Raw genomic sequence first — 19,369 nt, 5'->3', positions numbered from 1 at the left:
GCCACAGCCCTTCAGAGGGGTCACGACAAGGGCATAGGACCAATTAAAATAAAAAAAACTAACGGTACTTCTCCCTACATACTAATTTGTACGATAGTAAAAGTCCCAGCAGTTTTGATTGTTACAAAGAGCTACCTTACAGACTTGGCAAATATCTTACGAACTTCCGGTGCCCCGCACGTACTAACCTTATGATTAAGCAAAGTGGGGCGAGTGGCCTTCCTGAAGGGCTGTGGCACTCAAGGGATATATCACATTAGCTACGTTAGGAGGAATGGCATGTTCTCAAGGCAATACCTGCACATAATCTGCATACTGTTTTGCTTTAATCCTCGCATCCTCGCTCTTTTGAGCGTTGAAGATGACCCAGAACAGACAGAACCATTCATAAAGAAAACAGCTATCTGGCGATGGGCTGGGAATATTGGGAGATGGAAGAGGATTTGGGCTTGCGGAGTCCAAGCGGGTGTCAGTGGTCTTATTACAGAGGGCATTCTTTACCCTGCAGCCTTTGCCGTTGCGAACACTGTCAGGGCTATGCCCTTGAACACTGACGCCGGAGTCGGCCTTGAGAATGGATTTTGCACATTGAAACATTTCATTATGGAGGAAATACTCGTAGATGTATGTATTGAGTTGTGTCCGCTTGTTGTAATTCTCCTGAAGAGGTCTTGAGTCATTATCAAGATGGCCGGTCATGGCCTTTATGTTGGCCATAATGGTTTTGTTTGTGGCCTGGAATTCTAAAGATGTTCCTTCTGGCAGGAGAGTACAAACTCACGAATGCGTTGGTCAGACAGTGGTAGGACTGGCTAGTCTGGAACCGACAATCCCGATCTTAATCAAGGAACTGTGGGGATAGTAATAAGTGCTGGCTGTATATATATACCTATCTTGCATTTTAAGGGGCCTTGATCTGAGAGCAGATTTGAGAGCAAACAAGATGGCTGAATAAGAGCAGTGGGCTTGAGGAAGCAATGGACAAACTTTGCGGATCAGATTGCATCCGGTCAATTGATTGCATGTGGGTGCAAACATCAAACATATCTAGATCGACAAGGGTATACGTCTGCCAACAGCCATTAATTCAACTGTTTTTATTTTTTATTTTTTATTCATGGTCTGATGTCTACAGAGTAAATGCAGAATACATTTACTCCGTCCCTCTCCAGAATATACGTCACTCAGAGTCATCGTATAACATCGGCCACCACCAACGGCGCACCACTCCAAAATACGCCACTTTTCCGCAGCCTTGACAGTTTGACTAATGATTTTATCAGATCATACTACTTCTGCATAACGCCTCCTTGAATCCAGGCTAACCTAACATTAGGACATGTGATACCTGGCTGTCTTGTTGTAATTGGCTTTTCACGCCTCTTGCTTTAACCTTAAAAACGAAAGAAACGGTCAGTTCATGAGTATTATGCATATTGCTCTAGAAAGCTAATGATGTGCGAGACAAGGCAGGTAGTTGGCGACATTTAACCACTGGGGCTGAAAACTGGTTTGGAGTTAAAGCTCGATGAAAATGACTAGCAAGGTGCTGGGCGATATGGTAGCTTAGGCGTTTGATCTAGAAATCAACGCGGTCTACATATCAAGTCGCAGTGCGCAGCGGCCGCAAACCAGCCCCCTCTTCCAATCATTCATCCATCAGATCATGCGACTGGGATGACATGTCCTCGAGTAGCTCCCCGCAGTATTCGCACGGGGTGGTCAGATATCGACAGACAGAATATCATGTCATTTCTTAGTTAACATATTTTGAATTCTGTGGTCCTTCCTAGGTTTGCAATGAGCCGAGACGAATTAATGCGATTTCAAACCTTGATGCAGATTCCATGATCTGACATAAAGGCAATAATAACATGATTCAGGTTTAATGGATGGCGACCCTCCATCTTTATACCTATTGTGACTGTATTACACTTGAAAACAGCCAATTGCTGACTAGCATTTCACGGCATGATTTTTTCTTCCAATAGAAATGTACGTCATCCCTTTTATTTCGAGCTGCACATGAGCCTGCTAGTAAAATCGGAGATATCCATCCTTGATAATACAACGGACATCCCAAGTTTTCCAGTCTTGCCGTATATTGCCCATCTAATCAACCAGATAACGTACAACCCGAAACCTCCCAGGAGTCGGTTGAAAAACTACAGAATCATGCGCATCACGTTGCTCAATCCACGTCTGTGCCAGTTACCGCTCAATTATTTGAAGTAGCTTGCTATAGACCTTACTCACACGGATGGCTTTTATTCCTTAATTCTTTCGATCGTCTTATTGCAAACCTGACATCCGGAAGTCTCATATTTCCATACCTTGCCTCTTTAGAGCCTTTGGGGGTGTATTCGGAGCCAATAATCATTACCAGGAGATCCAGCCCGAATATTGGTAACACGCCACTTGTCTCAACCGCAAGGAGTTTTCACAGCATGTCCCCAGAATTTTCATCCGATTCTATCAGTTCATTCCCGCTGAAGGCCTCCACATTCGTATACTCTCGGAACAACGCTATGTTCTCGAACCTCTCAGCCAGGCTCTCCACGCTTGCCTCCGTAGGGTCCGTCATGGCAAGATTCAAGTCAGCCATGAACGTGGCCCGAATACCCTCTGGTGGGTTGTTTAACCAGTTCTCTTCATACTGCTCCATCAATCGTCGGGTTCGCTTGCTGACAAATTGCCTTGCTGCAGTGCCATCGACAGGATGCTCCGACCGATGGCTTCTGCAAAACGATATGCCTGTCGTAGGTGTCCGTAGCACTGGATGCAGAAAAGGAGATAGAAGCGCCAAGTAGGGCTCTTTTTATCGCCGAGGATAGCGTTTGCGATATGAACTAGAGCTGTGTGCCATAGCATTGTATAAGTCGAAGATGCGTAATTCTGGCGGTATATTACTACGAGGCGCTTGAGTTGGTTTGTTGACGCTATATAAGCAGCATCGGGTGAGCTTCTCTTGCAAGGAAATGTCTTAAGTTGCAGTGGCTTCGGGGATTTCCTCGCTCGAACCGTGAAAGGGTGCCAAATACTAACAATCGCGACATGAAGCCAGATACTTCATCCAAGTTAGAATCTTCGCGTAAAATTTCCCGCGCCAGGAGCACAGTGTTCTAACATACTGAAATATCAAAACATGATGCGGACTGTGTTTCGAACGCACCATGGACGGCGGGAGAGTCTCAGCCCAAGCTATGAGCTCACGATACTTGTATTCAGCAAATGCAAGTGTGATATGTCCACTTAGATCCTCACGCGGGATAGGCTGATCGCGGTAGTATCGCAAAGTCACTTCATGAAGTATTCGCCAGAAACGGCAAAGAACTGGAAATGTGTCACCCATATACGCTGACCGCAGAGTTTGCTGAACCGGCTCAGGGCTATCATCAAGGTTATGATGCGACGTATTTCCCGGTATTGGCAAAGTAGGGGGTTATTCTGGGTATGAAACACCGGGCTGTTGGTAGAACAGAGAAACAAGACTAAACATGTTAGTAGGCTGGGTGATTGACGCTGAATCCTGAATGGTCAACCTACACAATCCAATTGAAGCTGCCCCAGGCAGCGTAGGATATCACGCTTTGTAGTTCAGGACTTTCCTCTACCGTTTTCGGGATTGTAACGGTGGGATCAACTCCAAACAGGCCCAGACGTGCTCCCATGGAGTTAGCTTCCGACATGTACGTCAAGACATAATGATTTTTTCCGTCGCCCATATATGCCAAGCCCAGCAATTGTGTCCCAGCGAGAGTCAAAAACGAATCTTTTGACTTCTCTTCCGACCAACGTGTTTCCGCCTCTTGGCAAAACTGCAGCGTATATTCCTTGACGGTAGGGTCGATCGCACTATATATCTGCTATTATGTTTCTGTTAGCAAGCGCGATAAGTTGCCCATCATATTTCAAGACACCTACACAACCCCAGTACATGAGAGCACTGAGGAGAAATCGACTGCAGTACGTCGTTTCGCAGTTCACCAAATCCTTCACAAAAAGATCCGGGTCAAAGGTACCCAGGAGAGGGTGGTCTGTCTGCAAATACAACAATATAACCTTGGCAGCCCGATCGGAAGGGATGGGCACAGTAGTCCAGAAACTTATGTTCAGTTCCTGTAGTCGCTCGTCACAAGGACCTGGGACAAGTGCAGAACGTTGTCTAGGGTGATGCACCGGAAACAGGTTCGATTCGGAGTTAGTTGGCAGGCCAAAGACCTTGCTATCAGTGTTTGATATACGGCCGGTGGAAAGAACAGCCCTACCAAGAGTCAGCTCAAACGGGAGATGAGGAAGCGGCAAGTGAACAGCGAGATGCTGAACGTTAGAAATTGCATTACCATGATTCGACAGAGTTCAAGATGCTAGATTCGTATGGCTGGAGTGGCGGAAATGACAACGAATACCTTGCCATAAGCTCAGACTCCAGATCAAGATATTTAGTAGCCCCAGCGGGCCACCGCTGGCCAGAAGCATGTTGTGCTGAAACTAATCGGGGCTGAAGTATTGAGAGGGCAGTGTCAAGATCGCTGTGGCTTCGAATAATTTGTAGAATGTCGATAGCCAAGTTCTCGGGGCCGGTTTTCATAATATTAAACAGTTCCAGAATTTTCTCTGTTTCTTTGCTCTGGCCCTGGCTGCGGCTTTCGGAGTAGGTACATGGCTCTTGTTCTCCTGTTCGTCGGCAAGCCTCGCATTGAGGCCGTCTTCCGTCGCACTAATGTTCAGTGTTAGAAACAAGGTAAATGGTAAAGTCGGTGATGAGGGACATTACACGAATCTTCCTCTTGCGGCATGCGTTGCAGGCTAGTTGAGTTCCAATCCGTTGCCGTTTAAGTAGCTCGTCACTCGAGGATCGAGGAGTGGAAAAGGTACCAGAAGGATGTGAATCGGGCGATTTGCCTTCAGCATCAGGGATAGGCAGTAGCTGACGATATCTTTTCGACATTATTGAGGGTTCAAATACTGGCTGGGGGTTGATCATAGACGAGGAATCAGAAACCTTTCGATTGCGTCAGGTTGATAGGGCAGTGCGATTATGTGATCCAAATAGGTAAAGTACGTTCATGCTTTTTAAACGTAGACACATACTGAAGAAACAACCTTGTCAGCGAGAACGCAACTTTTGAAATACCAGCCACTTGCAGAATATGAACTATATGACAAACAGTGTCGCGTAAGATGAGGGACAGTCATTCTGAGGGTGTCGACATAAACCTTCTGGATCAGATCACACCCGGCCAAAGCCAATGGCGCGCCACAGTTACCCCAAGTTAAATACCAACCAGAAATTCATGCCAATTGCACCTGATGCTTATTCACTTGAAGCTACGCATCACCCTAAATCCAGACTTCTGATGTCTTATGCTTTCGGTAAGTGAGGGCAGGTGATACTAATGAACCGCTAATAATCATGGCGATGGCGAATGGTATCACACTTAACCCCGACGATTAGCCCCAGATATATCTGACCAGATGAATAACATATGGATGTTACGTCATAATCACAACCATTCCTCTGTACTTTTAATATCTAACTTGAATGCGATTCTATAGCCTATAAGCTTGATTACCCCTAGATAAATGTCACATGAAAGATTGTAGCAGTTTGTGCATTATTTCGTCTCCACTATAATCCTCTGCAAGCAGCATAGCTGTACCTTGGTGAGAAATGTTGCGGGAGGACTCTGCAATGTGCTCTGGCATATCAACATACCTGCCTATATTATTCTGCCATGGACCTATCGTGCTTATGCCATTTTCCACAGCCAGATAGCGGTGAGAAGCCAAGTCATTGACAGCTCTTTGTGCCTCGTTTGCAATATATTGTTGAATAGGAGCATATTCGCAGCCGCTATGTCGCAGAACTTCTGCTTTCAGTTGATAGAACTCCTCCTTCATATAGTTGAAGTGAGCAGAAAGCTGTCGATGCTGGTCGGCAAGCTGTTTCTCTCCTGCGGCCCAAGCGAGCGCCTCATCCCGCTTGCGATGACGGCACTTTGTGGCAGCAAGTCGATTCCGTTCTAAGCGCTTGAGATGCGATGGTTTCGTGACGTTATCTGAACTTTTTCTCTTTCCTTGAGACTCCTTGTCACGGCCCTGCTGTAGAATTTTGGGCTTGCGTCCACGATCCTCCCCTCCGGGTGGCTTCTGTGCCGGCTGATAGCTATAACGCTTTGACAGAATGCCAGGACCTTGGAAGTTTTGATCGGTGTGGCCATTGCGGGTAGGATTATTCGTCTTATTCTGAATTGGAGGAGCCGGTGGTATTGAAAAATGGCTTTTGGTCGCCTGCTGAATCCCATGGTATGTAGGTGATGGCGGCACAAAACCGAAACTCATCTTGTTTGATAAAGTTTCGAGTGCTTGATGGTGATAGTAGCTATTAGGATCTTGTTTTGGGATCGATAATTCTTCAGGGGTAGATGAGTTCGTTGAAAAGGAGGCAGCAGAGGGAGCGTTGCGTTTTTCTGGAACTTGATATGCCGCTATGTCATGCCACTGTGTGCCAACTTGATATTGCTCTTCCTGAAATCCATGATAATTGATAAAGGCAGTCGGCTGAAACGGCCTATCTTCCATGAAGGGTCCTGCAAAGGCCATGATCTATATTCGGTTTTCTCTTTCAACCAAAAACATCGAACTCTGCGCTCGGCCGTGATTACAGTGAGGCCGTTTATCCATGAGAGAAAGTTTGCAAACGAGGTCCCTCTTTAAATCATATGACTTGATGACTGGGGCAACTTTGAATGCAACTCGATTTTGTTGAGCGTCGACAAGCAGCCATCACAAGAGATGATAAATCGCTCAAATGAAACCTCACACATCCTTTAATACGAGATAGGTATAATTGAGGTGCAACCTGCAAGCTTACGTATAATTGACTCAACATAGAAAGAATTGGGCCGGGCGCGACTTCAGCCGTATCATATGAATGTAACCTTTAACAGAGCCTCCATTTCAAATTTATTGAATGAGTTTTTATGAGGGCAGGGGTGACTGAAAACTTAAAAAGGCTTGGTCTCTCACCTCTAATGGACGCCAAAAGCCGGGACTTTCCTTCTCACACCAAGGTCCACCTTGAACTTTGAAGCTTACAGTGGCGTGATGGATCACCTTTCCGAGCGCTCTGGCCAGAATCATGTGTCGCTGATTAAATGGGGGTTTGAGCACTGTGAAACCTATGTCGCATAAGGGTACTAAAAGCATCTGATAGTAACGATCAGCTTAAGAGTTTTGAGGACATGTAGTTAATAATCTGGTGCCAGCAGCAATAGGACCTACTGATCCTGCTTCGTTTAACTTGGACACTGCAGCTATCAGCACGGTGCATCAAGCCCTAAGATCTCACATATACCGGGTCTCACGGCAACGGTCCTTCTAGTTTCAGAGTTAGACTTTGATTGACCACCGGGATCGTCGTTCGCGTCGGAATGTTCGTTGTAACCTCCCGCCCCAAAACTCCCCATGCCCCATAGTTGCAGCAGTGCGAATTTACAGCTGATTTGTAACTGATCTGACCTCTAGGTTATACGCAGAGTAAACATTAGCGCAAAGCCATTTTTCCGAATTAAGGTTCTGAGATGACATACCCCCATTATATCATGGAATAAGCAGAAAATGAAATCGGCTAACTACTTCTCTAATAGATAATAGGATTTATCGATATTTACATCGATATTCCTACAGTATCCAATATTAACTCGACCAACAATTCCAACCGATAAAAGCCACGCTACGGTCAGCCTATCCCCGAGTTGGGAGAGGGAGGCAGACTGTTAGTGGATGGTGGTTCACCGTGCCAGCCTACTACGCTACAGTTTGTCAAAACGAATCGGCACGTGGTGTGAGAGAAAATGGTGGGGAGAAAGGGTTCAAGGCGGAATATGGTTCTGCTTCCGGGGAGCGCGGAAGTTTCACGCTATCGACATACAAGAAGAAATATCACTATCACGAAAGGCCCGCCAGCTGCCAAATATTTTAGCACAAGAAAACATCTTTTGGAGTACGGGTTGATAAAAGTGGTGTTGCCCCTTTTCCACTAAAGAGGGTGCCGCAACCCCTCACCGCGTTCAAACCATAACCGCATAACCTAACCTTTGAATACATTGCCATAGGTAATTTTGGTCGCATGGAAGATAAAGGTTATATCATGCGATTGCTGTAATCTCATATATTTTGCGATAGTAGTCTTATTCAAAACAAACTACTAATTATTGTGTTGTGTTGTTAAATCTTTTTTAAAGGTCAGTCAGACCCCTCGACCTCGGAACATGCACGATGACCCCAGCCACCTCTACATAACTTGTATCATCACCATCAGAGTAATAATTCGGCGCATGGTCGTAGCCTTATTCATTCTAAGGCATCACAGGTATTTCAACCTCTTCCCCTACATCAATTGCCAGGCCAAATGGCATTATTGAGTGATTGGAAGGGCCTCCTGCGGTAGCTGCCACTCGGGAGCAGGTAATGATCTCAATATCCTCCTCATCGGAGCCTGATGTCCTTGGCAAAGAAGGTAACTTAGGTGTTGAGACTTCCGAGATAAAATCATCAGCAATCTCGATTTGAACATATATCTTCAGCCTCGTTGGCCTCGGCAGGGCGAGAGCTTTCTTCGGCCCATTTCTCGAGGTTAGGAATAGCTTCAAGGTACGATTCTGGTACCGTTGTAATTATCAAGAACCGCTCTTCCTATAAGTTGGTTCCCATTATCATAGCCCGCGTTGTTGCTCCTCGATTGTATATATGCTAGTCCACCGAGCTGCCTCTAGAGCTTCTCGTAATGCCTTCACTTTGACAGCTGTTCTTCCTCGTAATTTCGGTCTGTTATTTTCATTGAACAGGGACTCCTCCCGTAGCTCCTTGAACCATGCTTCCCGGTCTTTTGCTTGCCTTTTGTTAGTTATCTGTAATTCCTGTTGAGCCGGATCCCATACATCATGCGCAGCTGCTGGACTGTATAAGCACCTCCACCGGGGCTACGGGCCCAGCGTGACTCCAGTTCAAGGTATTCCTCCTGTAATCTTACAATATGCTTCTGCACCGATTTGGCGCTAATTCCATAGTATAAAGAAGACTCTACATCTTCTAAGATAGCTCTTGTTGGACCGCTGAGATTTTGCAGCTTATCTTGTATCGGATTCAGCTGTTCTTTTTTGGCTTTTCTTGGAGTAACTGGATGAAGGAGGTTGGGAAATAAAGGCTCGGTTTGCTCGTGAGCTGCTCGTCGTAGAGGTTCCAAAATAACTTCCTGGTCAATTTGCCAAAGACCTGACTTTTCCCAGCCAACATATATATGTATAGCAAGCTCTAAAGACAGCTTTGTATAGACAATTCCACATACCGAGGAACTAAATCTCGATATTTGAAGCCCGCTGCCTCCAATGGAGTCATTTAAAGTACTTCGTTGTGCGCGCTCGAGATGCTGATGGACCCCTTTATCAAGAAGCTAAATGAGATGACTTGTATGACTAGGGAGTTGATGAGAATAATATTTGAATATTGTATAAAACTAGATGGACTGGGTATTCTCATGAGCTGTGAAACCATTCATGAAAATCATTCTCTTTATTGGGCGATTCTTTCAGAATTCTTTTGGAGGCCCGGAAGGTGATCTCTTGCGACGAAGTTCCCTTGTGATCTCGAGACCGTACCCAAACCACTGCTCAATCGTAAAGTCATCGAAATCGCTGCTTTTTGCGAAGGAGTGTATGTTGAAGTGTTGTAGCCACTGGAGAGCTCTCTGACTGTTATTAAATCCAATTTCCGTACGTGTAAGGATAATATCTTCATCTACTTCGGCAAGAGCATATTCTTCAAGCAAAGATTTCATCGCAAGAATAAGGAAAGAAGGAATTGCTTGTGCTATGGCGTTGATTGCATCCACAGCGGTCATTGTCTCCTTATTCACCGGCTGAAAAGCAACAGGCTTGATGCTTTTCTCCTTGCGAGTTGAAAATAGCTTCGGGCTGCTGTCAATCCCTCCAACGTGTATAGGGGATTCATTGAAATTCTATGGATTTTGGGGACGAATTTCCTTTCTTAAAACTGTGCCTTCATAACCCCCAAACCAGCCTTCTTTACAAGGGATATTGGTCTCTGCGCTGGCTCGTTGAATTCCCATGACTTTAGGACGATTACACTTCAGTTCCGGGGTGCTTCTTCTTAAATAACCCTAACCCTAACCAATCAGAGTGTGCAGCTTATCTTGATGTCTATCCTGATATCAGGGTAAGAGAGCCTAGTTTTATCCGATACCCGATATATATCATATCAGATATAGCAGGATAGCAGAAATAATATCAGGATAGTATATCAGGATAGTATATCAGGATAGGCAAGTCTGTTTCCCTCATCATTAATCGCCATCACCCGTTATTAAACACTTCCTTAGTGTCCATCGGATTTCCATACTCGAAAACATATAGCCCGACCATATCCCATTAACTATTTCCATCTCGTTGCCCCCAGCCTCAAAGATCAAGATCATACTGACCGCTGCCAGGCTCTCCTCCAACACGAACAACCAACTTTCCCCTCGTTCTTCCCGCTTTTAATCTCGCATAAGCCCTTCCTGCATCATCCAATGCAAACTCCTGCTCGATAAAAGTGTTAATCTTCCCATCTCTGATCCAGCCGGCAACTTGGGTGAAATCCCTCTGGTTCGCAATCACCGAATGATATTTGAACTTTCGCTTTCCGCCCCCGAGCCATCTCGGTAACAGTTTGATGGTAAGAATAGACTTGAGGGTCTGGAATCTTGGTGGTAGGCCAACGCAGACATATGTTCCGTGGGGCTTGAGGTATTGGTAGCACTGCCAGTACATGTCTGGATTGATAAAGACCGTGTCAAAGATGCAGTCAAATTGCTCTTCACTTTTCTTGAGCACCTCAAGTGAATTCTCAGAGTTGTAATCGATAATCTCATCGGCACCAAGATTTCGACAAAACTCGGCGTTGGCCGCTGAGCAAGTGGTTGTGACGTGAGAACAGCCCAAGGCTTTGGCAATCTGAATCGCGAAAATACCAACGCCTCCACTACCGCCGTTGATAAAAACTCTATCTCCCGGCTGCAAGAACGGTTGAAGACATTGTAAAGCAGTTGTACCGCAGATACCAATACAAGCTGCTTCTTTGAGGAACACACCATCAGGCAAAGCAGCTATTCCTGCGCCCCCGACAACAACATACTCTGCCATAGTTCCACCACTGAGCAACTCGGTTCTCCCAAAGACACGCTGTCCTTCTTCGAAGTCGTCCAACATTGTGGAAACAATTGTGCCGGAAAAGTCAAGCCCTGGCGTGGCAGGCTTGGGGAACATTATGTTACACAGAGGCATTTCGACCACTTTGTAGTCGAGATGATTAAGCGATGCGTATGCGACTTTGACGAGTGTGTGGCCTTTTGGGAGCGAATGAGCGTGTTTGGGAAGTTTTGCATCCATGACTGGCTTGAGGTTTTTCTCGATGCCGCCTTTGATTGAGCGCCATTGTACGGCGCGCATAGTAAGTGGAAGCGTGCTATTTGACGCCATTTCCGTAATAGTTTCAGCAAGAGACTGGGAATGCTTTAATGAATTGAGAAGCAGACTTTTGCTCCTCATCTGGCCTCTCGTGTCACCTTATACAGTTATTCATCTTGCGCTGATGGCTGACGACAACATGTGTATGGCACATGATCAGGTGGTTTCGTCTTGGCTGAGGTGATCTGGTTGATGACCAACCAATCCGAGCCTAATTATCACATGCTGTGCCGTTGGGTGGTATGCTAGGCTTAATTTCTTGGGTTTTCGTCACAGTTGACGCACGATAGGACGATTCGTGACGAATGCTACTGTGGTTACCAATTGCCACTGGTAATGGCCCCAATACCACTTTTCGTGTGGTCTGCTCATGTGGCCGAAGCAAAGCACCGGATCACATCTTCTACTGCAGAAAGGTACCGCCCCGTCATCGGTGAGGCTGGCCCCTTCACCGAATGCAGCAGTCAATCTAGCAGTAGGAAAAGACTTCAGCAAATTCATCGACCTATGCAAGGCCAGCGCGTTCTTTGGAAAGATCTGCCCTCGCTACTAGGCGAACACGACTCGAGAAGCACTCGCGTCTCTCTTTCTCTCTCTTTATTTTCAATACGTTTCTTTTGTTACCTTTCCTCTTTCTTATATGCTTGCAGCTAAATGGAAGGTGCTGGTACGCCCTCCATCCGACTGCGATTACTCGGAGGCAGCCCCGCGACAACCGCGTCTAGAGGCTCACGATCGCCTAAAAACAGGCTTACCTTGCGGCTGTCATTCATCAGTCGCGCTTGATGAACCCGCTGGCGGGAAGCAAACTTGATAAGATGCGCCATTTGTGCTGCTGATATGCAGGATAGAGCGCAGTTTGTTGACGTGTTCACAGAAATTGGTCTCTGAGGGGAAGACAAATCTCGCGTAGCGAATGACTAATCCACGTTAGGGCCAAATATCTCGGTAATTAGCTTATCCCTTTGAGTGCCACAAGCCCTTAGGAAGGTCACTCGCCCCACTTAGCTTAGTCATAAGATTAGTACGTGTAGGGTACCAGAAGTTCATAAGATATTTGCCAAGTCTGTAAGGTAGCTCTTTGTAACAATCAAAACTGCTGGGACTTTTACCATCATACAAATTAGTATGTGTGGAAAAGTACCGTTAGTTTTATTTATCTTGATTGGCTCTATACCCCTGTCGTGACCCCGCCTAAGGGCTGTGGCACTCAAAGGGATAGATAGGCTGAAATTCCTCTAGCTCAGCACGTCCTGTGTCCCAGTAGGGGACTATTGGGGCCTACGCCCCCCGGACGAAAATTATACATACATACATACAGGCGGTCAATAGGCGGACAGGCACCTGTCCTTCTAAAATTGGAGGGGTACCGTCCCAGTTTCCATAGTTGGTATAGTTTTCTCCGCTATCGGTTCGTCGGTATCATCACCCTTACTTGCAAGATCCAGTTCCAGATTCAACAGCGCCACCAGAGATACGTCCCGTCAAGAGATGATTGGTATAAGGCCCAGTCACTGAGAACCTCACTAGGTAACCGCCAGTATAGAAAAGCAATGGGCCTGCCTTTAGGAAATCCAAAAGCAAGCTACGGCTGGTGACTTGATTATGAGCAGATGCGGAGCCACCTCAACGAGCCTAAGAGAATGGACCAAAGAAGATATGATGGCTTATTTAGACTGCGATAAAGCAGAGACTGATCGCATCGAAGCAAAAGTATCTCAAGAGACTGAGAACGGGCGGCTGTTCACAAGCAGAAGAGGCATGGGTGAGCTTTGCATAATAGCCTAGCAGGGTATTGAACAAGTCTTGTACTCGGCCGTGAAAGAGGAAGAAAGCTGTATTGTGGTACATCTTTAGCTCTAGTAGGATTTGGAGTAGATTTGGAACTCAGATATATCGTGGCTATTTCACCTCAAGCCAGTGGCTCATTGAAATAGCTGGTAAATGGGACTCGTTAAACTACTTGAGGTAGTGGAACATAAAGGCGCAAGGTAGTCCGATAGCGGAGAAGACTATATGCAAATATGGAAGCTGGGACGGGACCATCCAATTTTAGAATGACGTGTACCCGTCCCGCATATTGGCCGCCCATACATACATACATTGCGACGCAATGCACATGTTCTGGTCCGTACACGCTAGATGTCCCTCCAATTACCCCGCAATCGCATCGTAATACATTATTTTCTCGGAGCCGGAAACGGCAACAGAGTCAATATCATCTGGCTACCACACGACAGCGAGCTCAAAATCCAGAAGACAGCCAAGATGTCAGCTCTTTACGCAACGGAGCCGTACATGACACCACGGACAGGAATGATCAAAGCAAAGACCACAATTCTTAATCGAACGAGGGCAGGTTTGCGAAGCGAGAGGAAGTTGCCAGAAGGAGTTGGCAGGCATTCTAGGATAGTCGACTCAGCTCTGCCCGGTAAACATACCCGCCTGCTATACGACCAGTTGTCATCGAAGGAAGCCAGCGTGCTGGCGCAGCTTAGAACCGGAATGATGCGACTGAACGGCTATCTATATCAGATCAGGGCAGCACCGACGGATGAGTGCCCATGTAGGTGGGCAAAGGAAACGGTAGAGCATTTCCTCTTTCGATGCGTGAAATGGACGCAAAGAGATGTTTCAGTGTACGAATGAGAAACGCGGCAACCTCTCTTTTCATCTGGGAGGTAAGGCAGCATCAGACGGTCAGGAATGGACGCCAAACATGGACGCAGTACGAGCCACAATCAGGTTCGCGATCGGTACAGGTCGCCTGGAACAGACATGGTCCAAGCGATACTAACATAGCATCAAGAAATCAATACTAACTAACTAACTACAATCTCTGACGCCTCAAATAACTAACAGCAGGCTCGCTTCAGCCGCCGAAGATAGGAAACTGAACACTTGGAGGGATTGGGCTTCAAGTCGGCTTGCTACATACTAATATTTACGAGGATAAGGGAGAAAAACGATGACTAGACTGGAAAGAACAAGGCGAGATTTCCATGGGCTTAGCGAGAGCAAGGCAATTACTAGAGAGATGCATGTAATCTTAGCTTCAGAGCCCTTTGGGCGTTGGCCTACCGGGCGTAATAGACTTGTATTATTATTTTCTCGGCGCTACGGTGGAACTCCTATTATTTCTCTATCATCAGGCAACGCTGACTTGCCTTTGCTTCCTGACTAAGCTGAAGTTTTAAAGTACAGCTTTTACTTTGGCATCATGCCATTCAACCGTAGAACATGTAATCTGATTCAAAGGAAAGGAAGGTTCTTTTGGCTGTTCAAGCTATCAAAAAAAAAAAAAAAAAAAAAAAAAGGGAAAAAGATTTACCCGTAACTCACGCGACAAGATTCACACTGTGCCCGAATCAACACTGCGCGCCAGTATGAAAAGCCGTCCATCGCGACGCGATATCACACCTAACTTTCGAAAACTTACTGATTTGGAATAAGAGGCTATTTTTGAGCATATCCTCGATCTGTATTTGCGAGGGTTCCCGCCAAGGCTAGTTGACGTGGAGGATATGGCTAATTTGCTGCTCGCAGAGCGTGGTACAAGGCAGTTGGCAAGTTATGGGCTAGAAACTCTGTTAAGCGACAACCATAGCTTCAAACCCGTATCAACCGCGTCTTAGATTACCAAAAAGCATTATGCGAAGACCCCAATAAGATTCCAGCTTGGTTCGAGCTTATGCGGAATGTGAGGGCCAAGTACGGCATCGATGATGTTGATATCTACAACTTTGACGAGACCGGGTGTATGATGGGAGTTATTACACCAACTATGGTAGTGACACGCGCCGAACGTAGAGCAAAGCCGAAAACATTCAGCCTGGTTACCGAGAATGGTCGGCGGTGATCCAAAGAATCAACGCACAAGGCTGGTGCAACCTGCCGTTCATCGTGATTAAGGCGGCCTATCACCTGGCGAACTGGTACTCAGAGTGCGGTCTCCCACCGGACTGGATCATCAAGCCCACCGACAATGAATGGACGAACAATGAGACAGGCCTAGAATGGATCCAGCATTTCGACAAACATACTGCTCATAGCAAGAGTGGCATCTACCGCATATTGGTGATTGACGGTCACTCTAGCCATCTCGCCGCCGGCTTCGACCAGTTCTGCAAAGGGAAGAAGATCATCGCAATCTCCATGCCTCCTTACTCATCGCATATTCTTCAGTCACTAGATGTCGCATGCTTCGCTCCTCTAAAGCGGGCATATAGTCAACAGATCGAGCGGCTGGTCAAGTCACATATTAACCACGTGGCAAAGGTCGACTTTTTAATCGCTTTCAAGGCCGCCTTCTTTACCACTATGAGGGAAACAAATATGAAGGCAGGATTTAGGGCATCGGTATTGGTACCTCTTGACCCGGATATTGTACTGTCTAAGCTGGATATCAAGTTACGAACGCCAACACCGCCGGAGAGCCCTGCGGCAACGACGGGCCCTGGGTTTCCCAGACACCTCACAACCGAACGGAAACAGTTTCGCAAGCCACACTGACCAAAGATCGGATTGCCAGACATCATAGTAGCTCTCAGACACCAATATACGAGGCTGTCGACCAGCTTGCGAAAGGCACGCAAGCATTAGCGCACTTGGTGACCCTCCTCAATGATCAGGTCCGGTCACTACAGAGGGCCAACGAGGCAATTAGCAAGCGGCGAAAGGCAAAAAGAACAAGAATCCAACATGGAGAAATATTTTCTGTTCAAACGGGGCTAGACATTATACCTCAGAAAGGTACCAAAAAGAACATAGAAAAGGAAGAGAGTAAAAATAGTAGTAAGTCTGAGATGGGCGAAGCAAGTAAACGGAACTGTAGGAAGTGCGGTAAGGCTGGACATAACTCGCGGACATGTGAGAATGAAAAAGAGGTAATTTATGTAAATATGTAAGGGAAGAAAATTGATTTTAGAGCTGTTGTAGTGATGTAGTCAATGTTGGCTGGAATAGAGTGGTGGAAAATCCGGCGTTCGCTTATATCCGCTGCTCGTTAAACCACGTTAGCTGCTTTATCACTAATTTTGTTCCGTTGGTTAACTTACTTTCTAGGCATTGCCTGCTGCTTTGTTGCGCGGAGAAACCCGAGGCTGTTCGTCATCCAGCTCCGATCTTCTACTTGTATCGATTTTCTTCCAAGTTGGAAGTTCCAACTGTAACAGTCACTCCAGACTACCTATACCTGCAACTACAGTCCTCCTCAGCCCCTTAAAATATCTTCTTCCACATTTTTACAAAGCTCGGCTTTTGTTTTATACCTCTTTTGATCACATCGCATCCTGTCAGTGTCTAGTTCCACTCACCCCCGAATTTGGGCTTCCGCTATAACAACTTCTCGAGCCATCCTTCAGTGTGGTGTCACGCGCTTTTCACCTCGTCAGCCTCACTGTCGGCCTTGATTTGAGTGTGTACCAACACAGCCAAGCACAGCAGATGCCTTCTCATGCGCAGACGCATATCCACCACGCGACCGCGGGCCGTGAGGTGGTCTATTGCCATGCTTGCGCAAATGAATGGTATCGAGACCAGAATGGACTGATATGTCCCGAATGTTATGGAGGGGTCGCAGAGATTGTATGCTTCCCGCTGCTCCCACTTTGCGTCCAGGCTGCTAATCATGATAACCAGACTGATCCTGACAACGATCCCCGCCACTTCGATGACCATACCTCCGCCTCCACTCCACCTGAGCGCCACCCATACAATTCAAATCCTGAAGAAGCCGACATAGATGAACATACTCATAATGGGTTTAATTTTCGATGGAGCGTCCGGGGCGGTCCTGATCACCCCCACCACCATCACGACCCTGCCGTTGACCCGACCCTTGTAGAGCGTGAGCAGCCCGCTGAACAAACCTTTGGACCCCGCATACACCGGACAACTTTTACTTTTGGACCGTTTGGAGGCGGAATAACTTCGGTGATGATAGTTTCAGGACCTATTCATGCAGTGTATTCCCAAGAGGACTTGGGCCGGATTATCACTAGTCTCATGGAGGCCAACTCTCAGTCCAACGCCGCACCCCCAGCTACAGAAGAAGCCCTTCGAAATTTGGAGCGCCAGCCCGTTGACGGGCAAATGCTGGGCTCAGAAGGCAAGGCAGAGTGTACAATCTGCATTAATGAGATGAAGGAGGGAGATATGGCCACATTCTTACCTTGCAACCACTGGTTCCACGAGGAGTGTGTAACCCTGTGGTTAAAGGAACACAACACATGTCCAATTTGCCGAACACCGATTGAACAGACTGATCGCGGTGATAACATCAACAGCGGCAGTGGCAACAATAACGGTGATGGCAACCAATCACAGCCCCATTAGCTGGCTCCTCCACCACTCACCAAACTCCAGAGGAATCACGTGGGGGGACGATATCAGGCGTCCTGATTCCCCATCATTTACTAGCTAGCTGGGATTGAAGGCAGACCTCGGCGAGAGAAGACATGGTATTACGACCCTGATAAACTTAGTGCCCAAAAAGAATTTGAACGCTGCCTCACCAACCAGTAATCCACCATCTTACATCTTAACACCTTCGAATTTTCAATCGTCTATAACAGCAAATAATGTTGCAAAAAGATGAAATTTTATCCTTAATATGCGCAAAGCGCGGGGCTAAATGAGGATCTAAGTGAGGTGACTAGAGCCTTTATCATTCGTGAGGTAGAGACAGTACCGTTGATCACTGATAAGCAGGAAAACAAACTTTAAGGGAAAGTGAGCGCATTCGATTTCTTGGCATGTGATGGACGGTGGTGTGATAATGTTATTAGTATTATGATGACGAGCATATTACCGACACCGGCCTAAAAACTTCTGATAGGCTATAGTAGGACAGCCTGGAAATAACATGACGACGACACGACAGTGTTGTGTCAGATCAATCGTGGTTACAAGTTTGTTGCTTCATGTGGCTAAGAGAGGAGATTCAGACCGTTATGGCTAAGTATTGAATAATTCCAAAAGTTTAACTATTGTCATAAGCTACGAACATTTGTCACCTAACGAAACGCGAAGGTTGCTTCTAAGAGACAAGGTGTCTTTCCGAGTCCACGATAACTTTCATAAGCAAAAGCTAAGCTAGATCATGACCAATGGTGTGCAAGGAGTGGGGCTGTAAGCCATTAACACCTGGACAAAGCTCAGCTGTGAAGAGCCATCGTAGCAAGTTCAGAGTTCTGCAGGTTTCATCCCTTTGGGTAGCATAAGATTCAGGTGGCGTACCGAAGCGGGGATGTAGCCAATTGAAATGCGGCAAATGAGAGGTACCTAGCTGCACACCAAAAGTGGCTCGTGATAGAAGTACCAACAATCTCGGCTGTTAGAAATCGCTACATCACACTGCTCACAACCGTAGTGAGATTGTTGCTTCGTTTTTCTCGTGATGTTACCACTTATTGATATCAATTTCTTCATGGCCAGTACCGCTTCAGGAGACGAACCTTCGTACCATAGGACGACGCCCAGCTTGCATCCACTTGCGCCCGGCCCTCGATGATACACGGGTCTAATAGCGAACGACGCCACGTTGTGCAGAGACAAGGTACTTAAATCATGTACGGTCAAGAAGAGAATAGCCAATCGACCGTTTGTAAGGTTTCCGATCGTGTTGGCAGTCTTCGCTGCACCATGACATAACAAGTTCTCCAGAAGGAGCATAAACGCCGGTATAGAACGATTCGAATTTGGGTTCGGGATAACTGCCTTCTAGATAAAATTCGACGTGTCCGAAGCGCCGCATCAATATACTAAGTTTGTCATCCGCAGCTTGGTTGCCGCCAGCAAGGCATGCAGTCTCGACGCACCACCCGTCGGCAAGCGCT

The 19,369-nt window shown here is 46.6% G+C and overlaps 6 protein-coding genes across 8 annotated transcripts; 2 read left to right on the top strand and 4 right to left on the bottom strand.

The window, feature by feature from the left end:
* Positions 1-58: 58 nt before the first annotated feature.
* On the bottom strand, positions 59-717 carry FOXG_19603 (uncharacterized protein; the record flags this gene model as incomplete). Its single annotated transcript, XM_018399864.1, has 2 exons — positions 59-74; positions 317-717. The coding sequence occupies 2 exons, from the start codon at positions 715-717 to the stop codon at positions 59-61; spliced, it is 417 nt and encodes a 138-aa protein (XP_018244263.1).
* Positions 718-2,050: 1,333 nt separating this feature from the next.
* FOXG_19602 (uncharacterized protein) lies at positions 2,051-3,151 on the top strand. Of its 3 annotated transcripts, XM_018399863.1 has the most exons (3): positions 2,051-2,628; positions 2,707-2,957; positions 3,061-3,151. In XM_018399863.1, exons 1-2 carry the CDS (start codon positions 2,448-2,450, stop codon positions 2,808-2,810), a joined length of 285 nt encoding a protein of 94 aa, XP_018244262.1. In that variant the 5' UTR covers positions 2,051-2,447; the 3' UTR covers positions 2,811-2,957; positions 3,061-3,151. The 3 variants fall into 3 exon arrangements, with proteins under 3 accessions (XP_018244262.1, XP_018244261.1, XP_018244260.1); XM_018399862.1 differs by having other exon boundaries at positions 2,707-3,151; XM_018399861.1 differs by having other exon boundaries at positions 2,051-2,957.
* Positions 3,152-3,442: 291 nt separating this feature from the next.
* Positions 3,443-4,951, bottom strand: FOXG_19601 (uncharacterized protein; the record flags this gene model as incomplete). Its single annotated transcript, XM_018399860.1, has 5 exons — positions 3,443-3,491; positions 3,547-3,866; positions 3,925-4,264; positions 4,344-4,720; positions 4,778-4,951. The coding sequence occupies 5 exons, from the start codon at positions 4,949-4,951 to the stop codon at positions 3,443-3,445; spliced, it is 1,260 nt and encodes a 419-aa protein (XP_018244259.1).
* A 681-nt stretch (positions 4,952-5,632) lies between these two features.
* FOXG_19600 (uncharacterized protein) lies at positions 5,633-6,446 on the bottom strand (the record flags this gene model as incomplete). The annotated part of the gene is made up of 2 exons (XM_018399859.1): positions 5,720-6,446; positions 5,633-5,657 (listed from the first exon to the last, which is right to left on the bottom strand). The coding sequence occupies exons 1-2, from the start codon at positions 6,343-6,345 to the stop codon at positions 5,633-5,635; spliced, it is 651 nt and encodes a 216-aa protein (XP_018244258.1). The 5' UTR covers positions 6,346-6,446.
* Positions 6,447-9,917: 3,471 nt separating this feature from the next.
* FOXG_06999 (uncharacterized protein) lies at positions 9,918-12,255 on the bottom strand. Its single transcript, XM_018385635.1, has one exon. It carries the CDS (start codon positions 11,610-11,612, stop codon positions 10,482-10,484), a length of 1,131 nt encoding a protein of 376 aa, XP_018244257.1. The 5' UTR covers positions 11,613-12,255; the 3' UTR covers positions 9,918-10,481.
* A 5,282-nt stretch (positions 12,256-17,537) lies between these two features.
* On the top strand, positions 17,538-17,867 carry FOXG_06998 (uncharacterized protein; the record flags this gene model as incomplete). The annotated part of the gene is made up of 1 exon (XM_018385634.1): positions 17,538-17,867. One exon carries the CDS (start codon positions 17,538-17,540, stop codon positions 17,865-17,867), a length of 330 nt encoding a protein of 109 aa, XP_018244256.1.
* Positions 17,868-19,369: the final 1,502 nt, after the last annotated feature.

Source organism: Fusarium oxysporum, chromosome 6 (genome assembly GCF_000149955.1).
Source record: "Fusarium oxysporum f. sp. lycopersici 4287 chromosome 6, whole genome shotgun sequence".
In the NCBI taxonomy this organism is placed as follows: domain Eukaryota; kingdom Fungi; phylum Ascomycota; class Sordariomycetes; order Hypocreales; family Nectriaceae; genus Fusarium; species Fusarium oxysporum.
The sequence above is the reverse complement of the archived record's forward strand: the minus strand, read 5'-3'. Positions and strand labels throughout refer to the sequence as shown.

Coding starts and splice junctions, on each gene's coding strand:
- FOXG_19602 (XM_018399861.1), top strand. CDS start 2,448: ATGTCCCCAGAATTTTCATCCGATTCTATCAGTTCATTCCCGCTGAAG.
- FOXG_06999 (XM_018385635.1), bottom strand. CDS start 11,612: ATGAGGAGCAAAAGTCTGCTTCTCAATTCATTAAAGCATTCCCAGTCT.